We start from the raw sequence: 19,680 nt of genomic DNA, 5'->3' as shown, positions 1-19,680 counted from the left end.
CCGACGTGTATTTTTAGACCTTTTTCCCTTGAAATTTGATATTTTCCGGGTTTAATTTTGGAAAATAACCTTGATAAGACCCGACGTGAAATAGTTGCCTACCATATCTAACCTAACCCAACCTAACCTAACCTAACCTAACCCAACCTGAACTAACCTAACCTAACCCAACCCAACCTGACCTAACCTAACCTAACCCAACCTGAACTAACCTAACCTAACCTAACCCAACCTGAACTAACCTACCCGAAGTGAAAACGAACCAGATTTAAATTTCCCATTCAACTGAATCCCGCCATGTTGGGCTATAAACGAAAATACTTTTCGGTTCAATGGGATTCGGTTCAATGGTATACAACCTTCGTAAGTTAGAAGAGCAGTTTCCAAACCGACCCAAACACCCACAGAATTTAAAATAAAAATTTTGACATTTTGGCTTCAATTTTAGGGTTTTAAGAAATAAACATTTTGAGTAAGGTTAGCGTATGTAGAAAACAATTTTTTTCTAAGGCCCTACTACTAGCGCCACCTAGCTGCTGCTGCGGGGGTGTATACAGTCTCCAACGTCTATCCATAGCCTTGGCTCTCATCGTCATTTTCTTCGTAAGACCAAGGCTCGTTTCGCTTTTATGGAAGAAATGAACGGACGAAAAACATTCTATTCTCTGTTCTTACCGCGCTGCTGCTTGGAATGGGGGATTAATTTTCGGAGAATCTTCTTCTTTCAGAGCAGCGCCAAATGAAAAAGAGGACCCGCGCGGGGGGCGGGAATACCGAGAAAACACCCTTATTAATTAGTAGCCCAATGCCGGTGGCCGACGTCGAAAGATGGCGCTAACTACGCCAGTCTTTAGGTCGCTATTTATAGTTCTACAGCCACTAAGAACAACTACCTTCTAGAAACTTCTTAAAACCTGGATTTTTATGATTAAATGGGCTTTCAACTTCTGCCACTGAGGACAAGCAACTATTGTATCTATTTTTGTTGGCAGAATTACTACTACCATAAGTAACATAATAACGAGCGTATAATAACAATAAGACACAGACAATTGTAAAAACTAATAAACTTAAAGGCCTAGGTTTTTTTCTGCCTGTCCCCCTTTATATGAACTTAGTGGAGCAAAAATACCCTGGTGGTAGGCCAACCGCTGAACAGGTTGGCCTAATTTAAAGGGGGACAGGCAGAAGAAAACCTAGGCCTTTAATAAGTAAAAAATTATATACTTTGGCTTCAATTCTAATTGCAAAAACAGGAATTACTTATAAATTGTGATTGTAATAAGCATAAGTGTATAATATTATTACATAAGTGTGACAATTCATACGCATCACATTCAAAAGTTTTAGGGAGAGCTATTCACAAGACAGACCAGTGGCGTAGATCAGGGGGGGAGTTTACGGGTCCAGACCCCCCCCCCACCTTTGACTGTACTAAATTTAATAAGTCTTATATAAGACATACAAAGATAAAATTTTGTATTAGAAAGAAATAACATAAAATAGGTGAAAAACATAATGGAATTGCAAATCAAGTCTCCAAAACACAAGGCTATAATAAAGACATAAAAATAGGTGCCTTTTAATTCGGGTGGCCGGGTTACAATGCGTAGGAGGGTGGTGACAAGCCCTTAACACCACGCGTGCCAACAGCTCCCTACACTAACTACCTTTAACCTCAACAAGTTTTTATGGAAGGGGAAACTGAAGAGCTCGGGGAAAAACCCGAGTGGATAGAGACCTTGCAAACCCAACGCGGAAGGACAAGTTCTATAGTTTTCACCGAGTGCCGCGAGCTGCGATCGAACGCGTCAACGAGGTGTATAGTCCCTTTAAGCAAACACAAGCTAAATATAGGCCTTAAAACATACGGTGCAAACTATAGTCAAACAGAAAAAGGTCTTTTTTTCTTGATTTGATGGAATGGAGGGAAGCAATGGCAGAAATTGATTGAAATGGTTCGTGGAAGACTGAGCATTCTATTTTCGATATTATCGATGGCGTTTCCCGAGTTAGGCCTCGGGTACCGCGGCATCGTTGCGCTTAGATAGAGTTATTCGAAATCTTTCTACCGTGAACGAATAGATCGAGCACGCGATTGGCTCCGCAAAAACGCATCGGCAAATAAACAGAGAAATGTTACGAACGATCTTAATGCTTACGAAATTGGTTTAGCCCGAAAAAAGAATCATCATCATAATAATAATAATAATAAAAAATAAAGTATTACTATACTCTGTTTCGGTATTATCAGAACTATAACAACTCCCGTTATAATATATGAAGGAAATTTTCTCGAAGTGTAGTTTCTAGAAAGCTGCCAATCTTACTTAAGAAAAGGGTAAAAAGTATTTATCTTTTCCGATATAATAGATGGTGCTGTAAACAATATTACTGAAGTAGTGGGTTTCTTACATATATTCCCAATGTTATTTAACCAACTGTGGATTGTACCGTACAGAGTTACAATTTGTACGATAACTCTGACGAAAATTTGGGTCGTTGGTAGGATAAAGCTATCTGCTCAGGGTGGTATACAATTTTATCCCAGATTATAAAGCAAAAAGCAAGTAATTCGTGTAACGTGGTATTTACTTTGAACAGACCATATAAGCTAGGTATTTTTTATTATATTCCAGTGAATTATCGTTTTCTATCAATTCCGATTTTACTTCGTATAAGTTAATTTTTTCTTTGAACCTTATTGTAAAAAAAATACATGTAGGTAAATTTCAAAATAAATTCAAATGTTCTGGATGACTTGAATTAATAAATATATAATAAGTAAATAATAAGAGAATGAATAAATAATAAGTAAATAATAAGAGAATGAATAAATAATGAGTAAATAATAAGAGAATGAATAAATAATGAGTAAATAATAAGAGAATGAATAAATAATAAGTAAATAATAAGAGAATGAATAAATAATAAGTAAATAATAAGAGAATGAATAAATAATGAGTAAATAATAAGAGAATGAATAAATAATAAGTAAATAATTAGAGAATAAATAAGTAAATAATAAGATAATAAATAAGTAAATAATAAGATAATAAATAAGTAAATAATAAGATAATAAATAAGTAAATAATAAGATTATAAATAAGTAAATAATAAGATAATAAATAAGTAAATAAAAAGATAATAAATAAGTAAATAAGTAAATAATAAGATAATAAATAAGTAAATAATAAGATAATAAATAAGTAAATAATAAGATAATAAATAAGTAAATAATAAGATAATAAATAAGTAAATAATAAGATAATAAATAAGTAAATAATAAGAATATATATTCTAAATAAATTAATATTTAATTAAATTTTATTTATAGCGGTGTTTTCGGCCTAACACAAAGTATAAGCAATCAAAATAAATTATTTCATTTATCTATACAAAGACGAGCGCCTGTAGAAGCGGTCTACCCCCAACACTCTGATGCTCAGGGAGAAGTGAATTTACAGTTTTCGAATGACTAACTAACGAATTACGAGGTGTCTATACTACGGGTATAGTGTTTCACCTAAGCAAATCAGACGAGAAACCAATTTAATAGTGATACGTACATAAACAGTTTAAATTCAGAAATTGGTTTTGGCCAAATTGGATTTTTAAATAAATTAATGTTTCATTAACCAACTGAAAGAAAGAATAGCTATGAACTTTAGCCTTACAAATAGGGTTGGACATAAGGCACTAGTCACGGCATTTGACTACTAAAATTAATCGAAATCTGGGGGCTCACTAGTCAAATTGACTAGTGAAAAATTTACCTCAATATTTATAAATAATGGCGAATTTCGCGTATCATAAATTCATCATTCATCAATAGTCTTAGTCGATAATTCAAAATAACGGTAAAAAACGCCGCCGATCAGTTTAGTAAAATATTTTCGGCGGCGTAATCGTCGGCCATTTTCGGTATGGAGATACAGGCCGGAAGGCAGGCAAGGCTGCCAGATTTCGATAGACCGAAAACGGCCAACTCTCTCAAATGTTTTCGTTTTCAAAACGAAAATTTTGCGGCGTAGCTATCGACTAAGACTATCCCATTTTCTTTAAAAAAAATTGTGATTGGCCAAAGTCACGTAACTCAAGGTAGAATAAACTCATATTTTAATTCTGACGGGTAAAGCAAAATGTTGGCTGTCCTTGTTGTTATTATACCCCCACTAGTCAGGCTGACTACTAAAAGAAATATCCTTATTTCCCACCCTGCTAACATAAACACGTGACTATTTTATTCAGTAACTCGCGCATGCGCGTAGGGGAGGAAAGAAAAGAGAGCGGCATTTATTGAAGCACCTATTCAAACTGATTTTATTGAGTCATAATTTTTCACACCATAAATAATCAGGGTAAATAAATAACCACTATCCATAATAAAAGAAAAACTAACTAATTAATTAATTAATTAATTAATTAATCGATGAATCGGCAAGGAAATCAATTAGGAATATAAGCTCTTTCGGCGTCGGTCCATCCAGCCTATTAATTCGGCCTTCTGACAAAACAAAGCGCGTGTCCGCCGAGGCCATCCGGAGTTTCGTAGCCTAAACCACCGGTAATCACTAGGTGGCACGCCGCTAGCTCCGAGAAAATTAAGTGGGATACGTTCTAGGGGGTTGTATTCCCAGCGAGACAGACCACGAGGAGAGACTGAAGCAGACGACGTTTGCGGCAAAAGGGAGGATAAAAAGGGTTAGCGCCCCTCTCGGACCGAAAAGGGTGTAGGCAAGAACCTCATTCATCAACGTTAAACTATTCCCGGTTCCCCGGATAAAAAACGCCGCATTCTCGGGCCTAGAGCTAAGCCTCGGCTCTATAGTTAAGGGAATAGGCGACGGCTGTGGGTGGGCTACTTTCAATTACGCGGCGTTTCTGCTCGGGGACGACAGTAGGGTGTCAAGAAGCAAACTACGTAGTGGTTTTGTAAAAAGAAAGAGAAGCTAGGCCTCGGCGCGATATCGGATAGCGGCGCCTGACCAAAGACGCCCCCTCCCGGCTGTTTTAGGAAACTGGTAAGGTCGCGAAGGATCCCGTTCTTCCGGCCGCCTCGATAAGAGTGGCGAGTTCGCCTCCCGGGGCTTTCTTTACGGGCTTAAAATTTATATCGAACGACGTCGAAAATTTTAGCGATCCTAGGCCTTGGCCGTTCGAGAATAACTTTTATAGAGTATCTTTTCCCTTCGGCGGGATTACGAAATTTTTACGAAACTACCAGATATGTGTTTTTTTGAGAGATACTTAAACTACTGGAAAACTGTCTCAGGGAGGTGTTCGTAAAAATATCGTCGGACGAGCCCCGTGAGACGCGATTGTAGATTAGTGAAAAAGGTTTGACATCCAGGTTCACGTTTATGACAACTGGGGACTATTTCTAAACAAAAGGACACTTGGTCTTCGCGTTTCAAGCGTCAAATCATTAAGAATTTATTTCTTTTCGATTGTAAATCTTATTCTTAATTAAAAATTAAAATGTTTTCCTGGTTGAGAAGTGATGTCGGTGATAAGTATTCGGCTAACTATCCTCTCTACGCATTTGGACATTTTACACCTTAAAGGGAATTAATAGAATAATTTTGAACCGTGATGAATCTTTCGCGGGAAACATAGGATGAAAAATTATAAAATAATTATAGGATAAAATTTAAAAATTATAAAATAATTAAAGGTTAAAATTACAAAATTATAAAATAATTAAAGGTTAAAATTACAAAATTATAAAATAATTAAAGGTTAAAATTTCAAAATTATAAAATAATTTTAGGATAAAAAATTCAAAATTATAAAATAATTATAGGATAAAAAATTCAAATTTATAGGATAAATATAGGATAAAATATTCAATTTTATAGGATAATTATAGGAAAAAATTCAAAGTTATAGGATAATTAGAGGATACAACTTTCGAAATTATAGGATAATTAGACTATATTAGAGGATACAAATTTCGAAATTATAGGATAATTAGAGGATACAAATTTCAAAATTATAGGATAATTAGAGGATACAAATTTCGAAATTATAGGATAATTAGAGGATACAAATTTCGAAATTATAGGATAATTAGAGGATACAAATTTCGAAATTATAGGATAATTAGAGGATACAAATTTCAAAATTATAGGATAATTAGAGGATACAAATTTCGAAATTATAGGATAATTAGAGGATACAAATTTCGAAATTATAGGATAATTAGAGGATACAAATTTCGAAATTATAGGATAATTAGAGGATACAAATTTCAAAATTATAGGATAATTAGAGGATACAAATTTCGAAATTATAGGATAATTAGAGGATACAAATTTCGAAATTATAGGATAATTAGAGGATACAAATTTCGAAATTATAGGATAATTAGATGATACAAATTTCGAAATTATAGGATAATTAGAGGATACAAATTTCGAAATTATAGAATGAACGGATAATTGTAGGGAAAAAAATTCAAAATTTAAAATAATTATAGCATAAAAAATTATAATTAATACGATAATTAAAGTATAATTATATAATTATAGTGCGTATTTCAAAGATGAAAGACAGACCAGAGAAGAAAATTCCAAATCTTATCGAATCTGCTCCTTCATGATTTCAATTTTTCGCGATAAAAATTACAAATTGAATATTTCTTGTTGGTGTAATTTTTTTTTAAATTTTATCAGTTGGATTTTAATTGAATATGATAAAAATATAGAAAATATAGGTTACAAAATTGAAATATAGGATTTTATAGGACCACTTATAGGATCGCTGGCCCCGATAAAATTTCTCGAATTTGCCTAAATGGATACTTCTCTCGTAAGAGTTAAATTATGAACTTCTGGTATTAGAAAATGAAATTTTGAATAATAAGGATAAAATAGTGTTCTCACCGTTCTCTGCGTTTGTCAATCCAGTGCTTGCAACTTCTCTTGGCGAATTCACAGCCTAATTTGTATCCCCATTTCAACGGTTGGGCCATTGAATAATTCGGGTAATACCACCTGACAATTGAACGCAAGATTCCATTAAAAATTCAAATCAGAAGGCGGTACAGTAGCGTCACTAAGATTCGGTTACCCAATAAATAAATGCACCTTTAAACTTTTTGATACAGTTAATAAGTTCACCTCGTCTATAAGACGCATTCACATATTGCCTACAGGGAAATATGCAAAAAGGGGCGAAATCCACCCGAGGTACCCTCCTATTTAATAATGTTTGTGGTAGATGGCGACACTATAAAGTTTATGAAAAACAAACTTTTTAAAAAGCTATTAATTAATTACTAAATTATAGTCGTTTAAATTCTTATTAAAAATATATAACTTTTGTAATTTAAATTAACAATTAACAGTAGTTAACACTCTCCGCCATAGATGGCACTATAATACAATTTTAAACTATCCAATCAGGGAAGAGAATTTTGTATTTTAAATCTCGACAAAACCGTTCTCCACTAAAAACTGAAAACTTTCAACCAATCGTTGAAAATCCAAATTATGACGTCATGTTGCTATCAGAGCGCCATCTACTAACAAATAACACCATCACCACGTTACCTCGGATGAATTTTACCCCTTTAAAGTCGTCTTTGCCTGTTAAAAATTGTAAATCGATCTATTCCAATACATTCGTGCGTATTTAAATTTAATGTTAATGTTTTTGCAAACACGTATCTGCTGCCTAAAAACTAAAATATCTAATATTAAACCTAGAACTTAACTAGTTATCTATTATTCATTGTTATATCCTCTGTAATAGGAATGTCTCCCAAGTTATTATTTACTTTGTAGGTGTTTCTATTTGTAACTTGCTCGTGGGTGTGGCTTGTGTTCGTCCGGCCATAACACAAAGACGCCCATGGCGGTCACGTGATTATTTCGTGGGGTCGTGTGGCGTTTTGCCTCGTGATCTGTCACGTGAAATAATGTCATGGCGGCCGTTTGAAGGCGGGGCTTAGCTATGACGTATGCCTACGGCGCTACGAGCAAGCACCCAATAAAATACCTATTTTTTATGGTTTTGTTTTAAGAAAATTTTCCTATTTCTTATTGTTTTATTTTATGGAAACACCCATAGACGCTTAAATAAAACACCTTCAAGGAAATCACCAAGAAGTAATGTTTTCGAGAGCCAGGACCAACAAGTTTCTGTTTATGTAGAGCTTGTTGAAATAATGAAAACTTTTCACCCGTGAACTGAACGTCGTGTTTTTGCTAAAAGGAAACACTTGTTGCATACCGTACAGGTGACAAGTTTCCATTATTTCAACAAGCACTTTATGAACAGTAATTTCAGGTCCTGGCTCTCGGAAACATTACTTCTTGGTGATTTCCTTGAAGATAATTTATTGAAGCGCCTATCGCAAGTATCGTAACCAGTCTTGGAAATAAGGAATTTTTTAAACTAGTCTTTAGGTTTAGTGACAAAAATAAACTGGTCCTTAAGACCAGTGACCCTTACCTTGATTTTTTTTCTACTGGTCCCATTGTAAAATTATTTTTTATGGAATGTGGATATATCTAGACTAGTCCCCGACTCCCCGTCACGGATTCACCACCGCTACGCCAGAATTCCGTGCCACGGCGCCCGCTTTCGAGAAGGCGTGAGTCATGAATCGCGCCGCGCTGTGTTTTACGTCATTATTCATTATAACTTAATACCACTACTAAAGGCTGCTGGTAACTTGGTAAGCCCTTCATCTTAGTCTAGACTCTAGAGTGACGTTTATTGTGATCGAAAAAAAATAGTCTGAGTAGAAATTGGAAGAAAGCTTAAATTTTTAATTGGTCCCGCCTCAATTCCCATAAAAAAGTGAATTATTAAATTGGTCCTCAGGACCAGTGACCCCAGTTTTTTAATTAAAAAACTGGTCTAAGCATTTAATAAACTGGTTTTGGACTAGTGGACGTGTGCTATTTCCAAGACTGATTATAACATTAAGAATGTATTCAGGTTGACAGAAAATATTTAACCTCAACTATAGCCTATCTCTTAAATGATTTCCGGAAGATAATCCCCGCCTACTCGAGAGAGACAGCCAGCGAGCGAACCAGAGTGTCTTTCCCCCTTACCGACAGAAAAGGGGAATCATTACACGAGGAAAGCGAAGGGGGCTTGGCTTTTCTCCCGGGAATCACGAGGCGAACAGGGTGCCGCCTGCGTATTCTCTGTTTACCTGGAAACATAGGAGCAACAAACACGAGGAGAACGCGGCTAGCCTTTAAACACGCTAACGCAGTGTTGCGTACAAATTTCATTGGACGAGCCTTTACGCTGAACGTTTTACGGGCGGGCGGGGGGGGGGGGAGACGATTTCCCCTTCCGATGGCAGCAGGCGCTAAAACGTTGTAAGTCGGAAAATTTTCGGCTCGGAAACTTTTCCGGACAATGACCGAGGCCTTTTTTTCCGGAATATTGTCGAAAAAAATTAAAAAAGTTTTCATTCCATGTTAAGTCTAATATACTTATTGCAAAATTTAAATAAAGCGGAATTTTCGCCTAATTGTTTCGAATCTAAAAGTAAAACTAAACCTCTAGACTAGTTTAAACTGATTAACAATGTAACACTATTAATGTTTGGTAGTATGTTTACTGATATTAGACATTTTATATCGATAAAAAGTTAAAAACATTCAAAACCCGTAAAAGGTAATTTATGTTTAAATTTTTTATTTTTCCGATTTGCGGAAAATTTTCTGGAAAATTAACAACACTAGTCTAACCAATGAAAAATGTACACAAGAAAATGCACGACTTTTGACGGGTTGCGTTATCCTTGCGTGGGGTGCTGTGTTGGTTGCTCCTAGATGAAAACATTCTTGGTGTGTTTCGGATGGTGACACCGCCCTTAGTGACGGCTTAGACCAAGAAACACAGGGACGTCACACGGTATATTCGCGCCCGAAGCTTCGTGGCGGCTGCCAATTTCCTATTTATCTCGCGCTGTGTCGCTAGTAGCGAAGGTGAGTCAATTTTTATTGGCTATTTGAGTCACGTGCACAGCCCTACAATCTGTCAGCACGTGGCCTGCAACAGCGTGGCTCCAAAAATTTCTGGTATGTTTTTAATATTTGTGTCCCTAAAATATTAAAAAAATATAAAATAATTTAAAAATATGTAACTCTTGGCTGATTATTTTTTTCAAGTTCTTTAAAAAACGTTATTTTTATCTCTCATTTATGGCGCCTATTGACTATCTGTATCACCTAACCCCCTCTCCAAACCGCAGCCGCAACAAAGCCCCGCTGAAAAATAAAGCGTTGGGTATGCTACGAGCGAGGCGTCCCTGTGTTTTTTCGTCTAAGGTGACGGTACGAACGCGGTGAGAATGGAATATCACTTACCCCGTGTCTTCCATCAGAGCTAGAGTAATTTTGGAATAAACTGGATTTTGGGTGTGGGTGCCCGTCATGGCTTCGTTCTGCGGGACAATTACTTCGTGAGCGCCATCTTCTGACTTAAATTTGAAATTAGAAAGCCCATACCTCGAAGAGTCGTTTTTCCCAATGGGTCAGGACGGTTCCATCTTCGCCCTGGTCTTCCAGCTCCGCCCCTTCCAGAGTGGGACATCCGAAATGACGCCGGACCTCTTCCACCACTCGCGGCGTCACGATCATTTTCACCACTTTATTGACGTAACCCTGACGAACCAGCCAATCGGGACGCTCCGTTTCGCGAATTACGTTTTCGCTCCATTGAATTCTAATTGGATAAATTAATGGAGAAATGTTGTACTACTAGAATTTTGTTGAATTTAGAAATATAACTGCTGGTATTTTGTGGAATTTATAAATATTACTGCTAGGATTTTGTTGAATTTACAAATATTACTGCTAGGATTTTGTTGAATTTACAAATATTACTGCTAGGATTTTGTTGAATTTACAAATATTACTGCTAGGATTTTGTTGAATTTACAAATATTACTGCTAGGATTTTGTTGAATTTACAAATATTACTGCTAGGATTTTGTTGAATTTACAAATATTACTGCTAGGATTTTGTTGAATTTACAAATATTACTGCTAGGATTTTGTTGATTTTTGAAATATTACTGCTAGGATTTTGTTGAATTTTGAAATATTACTGCTAGGATTTGGTTGAATTTACAAATATAACTGCTGGTATTTTGTGGAATTTACAAATATTACTGCTAGGATTTTGTTGAATTTTGAAATATTACTGCTAGGATTTTGTTGAATTTACAAATATTACTGCTAGGATTTTGTTGATTTTTGAAATATTACTGCTAGGATTTTGTTGAATTTACAAATATTACTGCTAGTATTTTGTTCAATTTAAGAAATATTACCGTAATATTTTACACCAAATATTTTACTACAAAGAAAGGTATATCAATAGACCATTTTTGTAGATATTTTAGGTTAGTTATCGCGTCAGTACAAAAGCAACAACAACAGAAAAGATTTCGAGTCTGCTAGTAATCCTCGCTCAATAAATCAAATCAAACGAAAGAAACAAATAAATAAGAACGCGACCCGTTTCCATACCAACGATTGAAAGTGACGTAAGATTAGCGTGGCCATAGACGCGATCCGTCAATGCCAATGCTGTAACGGAATTATACAGGGGCGTAAATTAATGAACCAATCGCAACGAACGTTTGATGCACTGTCAAATTTTTTGACACTAATAATATCAAAGCTTCGTATTACGGCGAATGAAGCAGACGCTCCGAAGCAGACGAACATATCACTCTTTCTAAGTATGTCAAAAAAGAAATAAGGACATCTAGCGGGGAATATGATTACAACTTTTCACGTTATTCCGATATGTAACCCAATTTCACCCCTAAAAAAACAGTGTTAGGCCTTGGCGTAAGCCTCGGTTCGGATAGAAATCTTCGCGAGTAATTAGGGAAACGGCAATTAGACAAAACCTAATGAATAGTGAACGAGGATTGGGTAAAAAATATACGGCATACGCGAATAAACATAAATTAGAGACGCTTCATTTGAGCTATACGGGACTAGATTAAGAAAAATGTAAGCTCAAAAGTCATCAGGCGCAATTAAACTTGACTACTAAGCCTCGGTCGGACTCCAAAAAAAAGGCGGGAAAAAAAGGGAAAAAGCGAGAAAGCGGAAAGAAAGATGAAACAAAAAAAGGCAGTATCTTATTCCGAGTCATTAATTTAAGCACCCCAGAACAGCATTTTCCTAATGAAAGAAAACTTTCTATCTTCATTCTACGTCGCTAATGAGGGTTGACTTTTATTTACTCTTTAAGAGAAGAAGTAAGAGAAAACTTGGGCCTTGGCTTCGAAAGAAAGAAACATAAAAATAAGGCTTAACAACTTGGTTTATTTCGATCCCTTTTGGGGAGTTTTTTTCCCGCTTTCGCTATTAAAACGAGGTAAGAAAACTAAGAATCATTATAGACACTTCAGTCAAAACCTTCGTAGAATTAAGAAATCCCTAGAAAGTCGAGAATCTCGACGGGACGCGGAACGGCCAAAGCAAACAGTACCGGCAAAAAAATAAAGGGTGATAATCGTAGAGACATCAAATTAGGCTAAAATGGATCCTATCTATCTCCTAATTAGGCGTGGCCCTAACTTCCCGGCGAACGGGAATTTTTTAAGCCTTGGCGATACATCGTATACTCTTTCTAGTCCATTAGGTGCTCCTGGGGGAGAACGCTCAGCGCGCGTGAACCAACCACAAATAAAAGCGAAGGCTGAAGCCCTCGGTGAAGCGGCTATTTAGACTCGGTTATAGAATACGTAGCGCCATCTTCTGGCGCGTGTATGTAGTGTGTACTTTCGAAAGAAAACTCCCCCTGGTGATAAGAAAGTAAAATACTTACTCTTTATTAACGACGGGTTTACCGTTGCGCCCTCTGGGAGTGAGTGGTCTTCCGTTGCGATCTCGAAAGTAAGCGTACAAACTCACCGAGAAACCCTGCGGAAAAACAAATAATCAGCGATTCATCAAGCTTCAGCTTTGTACTAGGACGGGCTTCCAATTGCCAACTGATCGGGTTGTTCAGGTCGCAATTTTCGGATACTCGAAGGGTACTCGGATATCCGAAGGTTCTCGGATACTCAAATACTCGAAAGTACTTGGATACTGGAAGGTACTTGGATACTCGAAGGTACTCGGATTATCGAAAGTATTCGGATAATATAAAGTACTCGTATAATAGAAAGTACTCGGATAATCGAGAGTACTCGTATAATCGAAAGTACTCGGATAATCGAGAGTACTCGTATAATCGAAAGTACTCGTATAATCGAAAGTACTCGGATAATCGAAAGTACTCGGATAATATAAAGTACTCGGATAATATAAAGTACTCGTATAATAGAAAGTACTCGGATAATCGAGAGTACTCGGATAATCGAGAGTACTCGTATAATCGAGAGTACTCGGATAATCGAAAGTACTCGGATAATCGAAAGTACTCGGATAATATAAAGTACTCGTATAATAGAAAGTACTCGGATAATCGAGAGTACTCGGATAATCGAGAGTACTCGTATAATCGAGAGTACTCGGATAATCGAAAGTACTCGGATAATCGAAAGTACTCGGATAATAGAAAGTACTCGGATAATATAAAGTACTCGTATAATAGAAAGTACTCGGATAATCGAGAGTACTCGTATAATCGAGAGTACTCGGATAATCGAAAGTACTCGGATAATCGAAAGTACTCGGATAATCAAAAGTACTCGGATAATCGAAAATCAAAAAATAAAACCATAAAAATCCGATTTAAATAAAATTGGTTTTTTTTCCGATAAATCGTGTGACGTAAATCCATTTGTAAATAAACTTATCGTAATCACCGCTACGTGGCTCCGTGTAAACTTAAAAGACTAATTAAGGCCCTTTTATTTTTTTATTAATAGATTGTACACACATTAGATAACTTTTAAAAATAATGGAAAAATAATTTTTCATAACAAAAATTGTGTTAAATTTGAACCAATGAAATCAGAAAAAAATCAATTAAAATCCATAAAAATATGATTTAAATAAAAAAAATTGAATTGTTTCTATTTATTTAAATAAAAATTAAAATCAACAACCATGGATATTAATAGCAGAAGCTAATGAATAGTTGATAGTAAAAGGGGTGGACTTACGAGAGCGTGAAGGATTTCGTGTTTGACGGTAGATAAGAGAGTGTCCTGATCCTGAGCTTTGGTGGAGATGGATTCGGGGCACAGGTTGGCGTGTCCGGCGATGGGTCTGTCCAGGGCCGCTTCCTGCTGGCAGTGGGCGGCGTAGGCCACCGTCTGGCCCTTGTGGCAGCGCTCGGTTTGCATGGCCGAGATGTAGAAGACGAAATCGGCGTTCTCGATGCCCGGGTTACTCGGCATCGTGAGTGTCTGGCATTTGTGACCCGCCGCGCTGCACACCCGACACGGCTGCAAACGCCCGCGACACCCAAATTAGATATCAACAGGATCTTTCTATGGAGAGGTCAGCTAACTCCCGTTTTATTTGCGAAACTTGTTCGTCATAAAATCTTCCTGCGCTGCTTCGCGTCCTCTATACTGGTAACACCATTGAGTTGGGAATAAATAGAGGTACAACTAAATCTGGCTGGCGCGGGACCAATTTCATTCCATAAGGAGACTTTATAAACTTTATCTTTCTACCGTGGCGGCATCTGTCTCTAGTGGTGGCAACTATATGGCAATTGAATTTTTTCGCGAATTTGATGCGAAATTAAAATATATGATTTCTCGTAACAAACAAACCTAAAAGTTGAAGTTGTTTAAAAATAATTTTATTTTGTCAACACGATCCTTTTTAACTCAAGTTACGGTGAGTTAGCTAATAATTATTTATTTTTCGCCATATAACTTTACAAAATATAGATGGCGCTACCGCCTAATTATAAAGATGAATTTCGTACAGTCTTATCAGAACAGGTCCCGCGTAACCATGGAAACCGAAATCGTAATTGTAATTCTAGCAGTATTATTCCCAATTCAATGGGTAACACCTAGGAGCAACAAACACAAGGAGAACGCAGCTAGCCTTTAAACCCGCTAACGCAGTGTTGTGTACAAATTTCATTGGACGAGCCTTTAAGCTGAACGTTTTACGGGCGGGGGGGAAGACAAATTCCGAATTTTCCCCTTCCGACGGTAGCAGGCGCTAAAGCGTCTAACCAATGAAAAATGTACGCAAGAAAATGCAAGACTTTTGACGGGTTGCGTTCTCCTTGTGTGAGGTGCTGTGTTTGTTGCTCCTAGGTAACACGAACTACATACATGATATTATAGTGTTGTGAGTCGGAAACATTTTTTCCTGAAAATTTTCCGTATTTCTCCGAAAAAATAAAAAACGTTTTCATTCCATGATTAGTCTAATATATTGTTTTCAAATTTAAATAAAGCGGCATTTTCGCTTCATTTTTTCGGCTCTAAAATAAAACTAAACCTTTAGACTAGTTTAAACTGATTAACAATGTAACGCTATAATGTTTTTTTAGTATGTTAACTGATATAACACATTATATTTCGATAAAAAGTTAAAAACATTAAAAGCCCTTAAAAAGTAATTTATGTTTCAATTTTTTATTTTTCCGGAAAATTAACAACACTATGATATTATATAAAATAAATTATTTTATGGTACCAATATGACTACTTCCTGTTATTATTTCTTATAATATCCGAATACTTAAATATAAACAGGAATCCATCGCTCTACTTGGCAGATTTTCGACTCGATGTGGCTGACGGTTATTTTGCCGTCACTACGTTAACTTAACCAACAACAACGTGAGACGGGAGCGCGCCATACGCGATACAGCAGGATAAGCATTCCAAGTAGAGGTATGGATTTCTGATATAAATCATATGTAATATAATATAATAAAAAGCTAAGTTTAAAATAGATGGCACATTGTACTGTACAGCTTGTATTAAATCAATTATCATTTTGGAACAGAAAATCTGATTAGTTCTACCATAAGTGTATAATATAATAACATAAGTGTGACACTTCCTATTCTTCACGTTCAAAAGTTTTACTGACAAGGAGAGTACCCGAGGTTTTTATTGCCGATTTTGTTCAAAGTCGGGCGTAATGTAGACCTATATGAACTACGAAATTTCCCAAAAGGAGACGTTGCACTACCCATTCGATTTGCTATGGCAACCGAAAATGTTTTTGATCACTTAAAACAATAAAATCTCCATTTAAAAAAGCATGGGATTTTCTCGGTTTCGCGAAATGGGTAATTTGGACCACATTTAGGTAAATTTCATCAAGTTTGGGTAAATTGGAAATTTTTGGGTAAATTTGTAACAAATTTTGGGTAAAATAAGGTAAAAATCTTATTTTGGTTGTAAGTGGTCAAAAACATTTTCGGTTGCCATGGCAAATCGAATGGGTAGTGCAACGTCTCATTTTGGGAAATTCCATATCTCATATAGGTCTACATTACGCCCGACTTTGAACTAAATCGGCAATAAACACCTCGGGTACTCTCCTTGTGAGAGCTATTCACAAGACAGATTGCATTGGTCACCGTTTTGTGTTCTCTTGACAGCGCCTCGCTAGGGGGAGATTTTCTTCTTGTGATGACGTCACTACGTTACTAGCTCTCAGTAAAATATTCCCCAAAGTGACAAACTTATGGAACAATATTATAGACTTATGGTTCTACTAGCGGTCGTTAGATGGCGCAACGAAACAGCGGGTTATTCCCCCATCTATGTATAGAGCTCGGCGAAACAGATAAATTAACCGCTAAAGTGTTGATTAACCATAAAAATTACGATTAACTGTTTATCCATGGATATTATCCACGGCTATATAGCAATTTAACATGTAAAATAATCGTTTTTTCCCGGATAATTTTCGTTTGTGGATAAAAATAAATACAGTGATTATTTCTTATCCAAACGCCGAACTCTATCTATGTACTCCCTTTTCGTCCACCAGAGGCAGATTACGAGTTGCACGACAGAGATAGGAGAGTACGCTGACCTCTCCTTAAAAAGAAGCTGGAAAAATGAATAAGAGTGTGATATGGAGAGCGTACCTCCAAGTGAAAATCAGGAACGATGACTTCCCCGCAAGTGGTAATATTTTCGCAGCGTTCCATGCAATGTTGCCTCGGATCGTGATCGGGAAAAAAGGCCTGATTGTTGGGGCACTTTCTGCAAAATCACCCGATTATCTTTAGTCTCATATTTGAATTGGGAAATGTTTCGTATTGCAAAAAATCTTTTACCTATTGAGTCTAATAGGCACCCTGGTCGGTCTCACCATCAACGTTTGTTCCCAATACTCTAAGGCTTGTGGTAAAATTGTATTCTGCAAAAAATTACAAACAGTCTTAGTGTTGTAAGTCGGAAAATTTTCCGGAAAATGACCGAGGCCTTTTTTCCGGAAAGTTTTCCGTATTTTTCAGAAAAGAATAAAAAAAGTTTTCATTCCATGATTAGTCTAATATATTGTTTGCTAATTTAAATAAAGCGGCATTTTCGCCTCATTTTTTCGAATCTAAAAGTAAAACTAAACCTCTAGACTAGCTTTAAACTGATTAACAATATAACACTATTAATGTTTTGTAGAATGTTTACTGTTATTAGAAATTTTATATCGATAAAAAGTTAAAAACATTAAAAACCCCTAAAAAGTAATTTATGCTTCAATTTTTTATTTTTCCGATTAGCGGAAAATTTTCCGGAAATTTTTCCGCTTTTTATTTTTCCGGAAAATTAACAACATTAGAAAAGATAACTGGCTAATAGTGGACAAAAAAGTATTGCTTGCAAAAAGCGAAAAGGACGAATTTGATTAAAATTTTCAAACTATTTATTTGGCAATATTTTAAATTCCCATTAAAAATGTATTTATTTAAATTTAGAGACAATGACTATGATTAGAATTTAAGAAGGCATCTGAGGAAATACGTTATAGGCGTGTACTTCAATCGCATCAGAAGACGTAAGGTTAAAGGCACCAATGAGAAATCAGGCCGATTTTCCACATTTTCCAGTAAACTGTTTTTTGAACAGGCTGGAATAATCAACTACCAGGGTGACCAGGGGAAGGCTTTGAATTTTTTTTTAGAAAAAAAAAGGGAATTTTAGAGGAAAATTATAGGAAAATATAGGAAATAAAATAGACAAATTATAGGAAAAAATAATAATAATAATAATCAGCTGGATATTACCAAAGGCACCACCTTAGGCCTAAGTCATCGAGCGACTTTTAATGCCTTTAAACAGATGGCTGGGTTACAATGCGTAGGAAGGTGGTGGCAAGCCCCGCATGCCACGAGAGCCAACAGCTCCCTACACTAACTATTACCGTTAACCTCAACAAGTTTTTATGGAAGGGAAACCGAAGAATTTGGGGAAATCCTTTTAACCAGCGGAGTGCCCCGAAGGAGTAGTTCCAAGTTTTCACCCAGTGCCACAAGCTAGGATCGAACCCGGCTCCTCTTGCTGCGGGGCGAAAGCGCTAACCATCCGCCACCCCACCTAAATAGTGTATTATAGGAAAATATAGGAAACGAATTATGCGAATTATAGAAAAATATAGGGCACTTAATAGGAAAACATAATAATGCAATTTTTGCATATCGGTATACTTGGACTCGAATTAACTAGAATATTGAAAAAAAATTGTACACTGCTTTCTTGCATTATTGGATCACTTAGCGGATTTACAAAGAGCGTACATTTCAAGGTTTAATTGTTCGAAAATGGTAGTGTTTTCACTAAATGTTTTTGACACGTACCAAAAAAGACCGTGAAATTAAAGGAAAATATAGAAAATAGGTGAAAATAAAGGAATTTATAGGAAGGCATTAAAAATATAGGAAAATATAGAAAATAGGTGAAAATAAAGGAATTTATAGGAAGGCATTAAAAATATTGGAAAATATAGAAAATAGGTGAAAATAAAGTAATTTATAGGAAGGCATTAAAAATATAGGAAAATAGGTGAAAATAAAGGAATTTATAGGAAGGCATTAAAAATATTGGAAAATATAGAAAATAGGTGAAAATAAAGGAATTTATAGGAAGGCATTAAAAATATTGGAAAATATAGAAAATGGGTGAAAATAAAGGAATTTATAGGAAGGCATTAAAAATGTAGGAAAATATAGAAAATAGGTGAAAATAAAGGAATTTATAGGAAGGCATTAAAAATATAGGAAAATATAGAAAATAGGTGAAAATAAAGTAATTTATAGGAAGGCATTAAAAATATAGGAAAATAGGTGAAAATAAAGGAATGTATAGGAAGGCATTAAAAATATAGGAAAATATAGGAAGTCTGGTCACCCTGAACTATTTACCACCGGGATTTACAACAACCGCGGAAATATCCAAAAGCAACTTACATTGATAACTCTAAACTTCTCTTTGGGTAACCTACGTAACGAACGAGATAAAAATATCGTATCAATGGTAAGAAGGAAATATACCTGGATATAGAAAAAAGGGGTACTTTTTACGAGTCATTACCTGTAAACGCTTTCGTCGTAAAACACCTTTATCCTTAAAGGTTGCGAGACGCTCCTCTTTCGAACAACATGAGCAGACTCCAAATGAACGTGTATAACCTGCCAAAAGACACAAAAAGACAAGATCATTAACCAACAGCCAGATACACGGAATTTTGTTTTGACCGACGCCGCGTTCAAATTACGATGTTAGCTAAGCGGTTT

The 19,680-nt window shown here is 35.9% G+C and overlaps 1 protein-coding gene across 2 annotated transcripts in view; it reads right to left on the bottom strand.

Moving 5' to 3' along the window:
* The window catches only part of Invadolysin (leishmanolysin-like peptidase, invadolysin), a 250,212-nt gene that overhangs the window by 12,463 nt on the left and 218,069 nt on the right, over positions 1-19,680 (bottom strand). The window contains exons 2-10 of one of the 2 annotated variants that reach the window (XM_090158952.1): positions 19,478-19,575; positions 19,354-19,384; positions 17,227-17,309; positions 17,035-17,152; positions 14,114-14,398; positions 12,829-12,923; positions 10,485-10,701; positions 10,344-10,420; positions 6,888-6,998 (exon numbers count right to left, since the gene is read on the bottom strand). In XM_090158952.1, coding sequence (XP_090015078.1) covers positions 6,888-6,998; positions 10,344-10,420; positions 10,485-10,701; positions 12,829-12,923; positions 14,114-14,398; positions 17,035-17,152; positions 17,227-17,309; positions 19,354-19,384; positions 19,478-19,575 — 1,115 coding nt within the window. Of the gene's footprint in view, positions 1-6,887; positions 6,999-10,343; positions 10,421-10,484; positions 10,702-12,828; positions 12,924-14,113; positions 14,399-17,034; positions 17,153-17,226; positions 17,331-19,353; positions 19,385-19,467; positions 19,576-19,680 lie in introns of those variants that run through there. The other variant, XM_090158953.1, reaches the window with a different exon arrangement.

Source organism: Leiobunum rupestre, chromosome 9, assembly GCF_980474605.1.
Source record: "Leiobunum rupestre chromosome 9, qqLeiRupe1.1.hap1, whole genome shotgun sequence".
NCBI lineage: Eukaryota > Metazoa > Arthropoda > Arachnida > Opiliones > Sclerosomatidae > Leiobunum > Leiobunum rupestre.
Note: the sequence above shows the minus strand (reverse complement) of the source record. Positions and strands in the feature narration are given on the sequence as shown.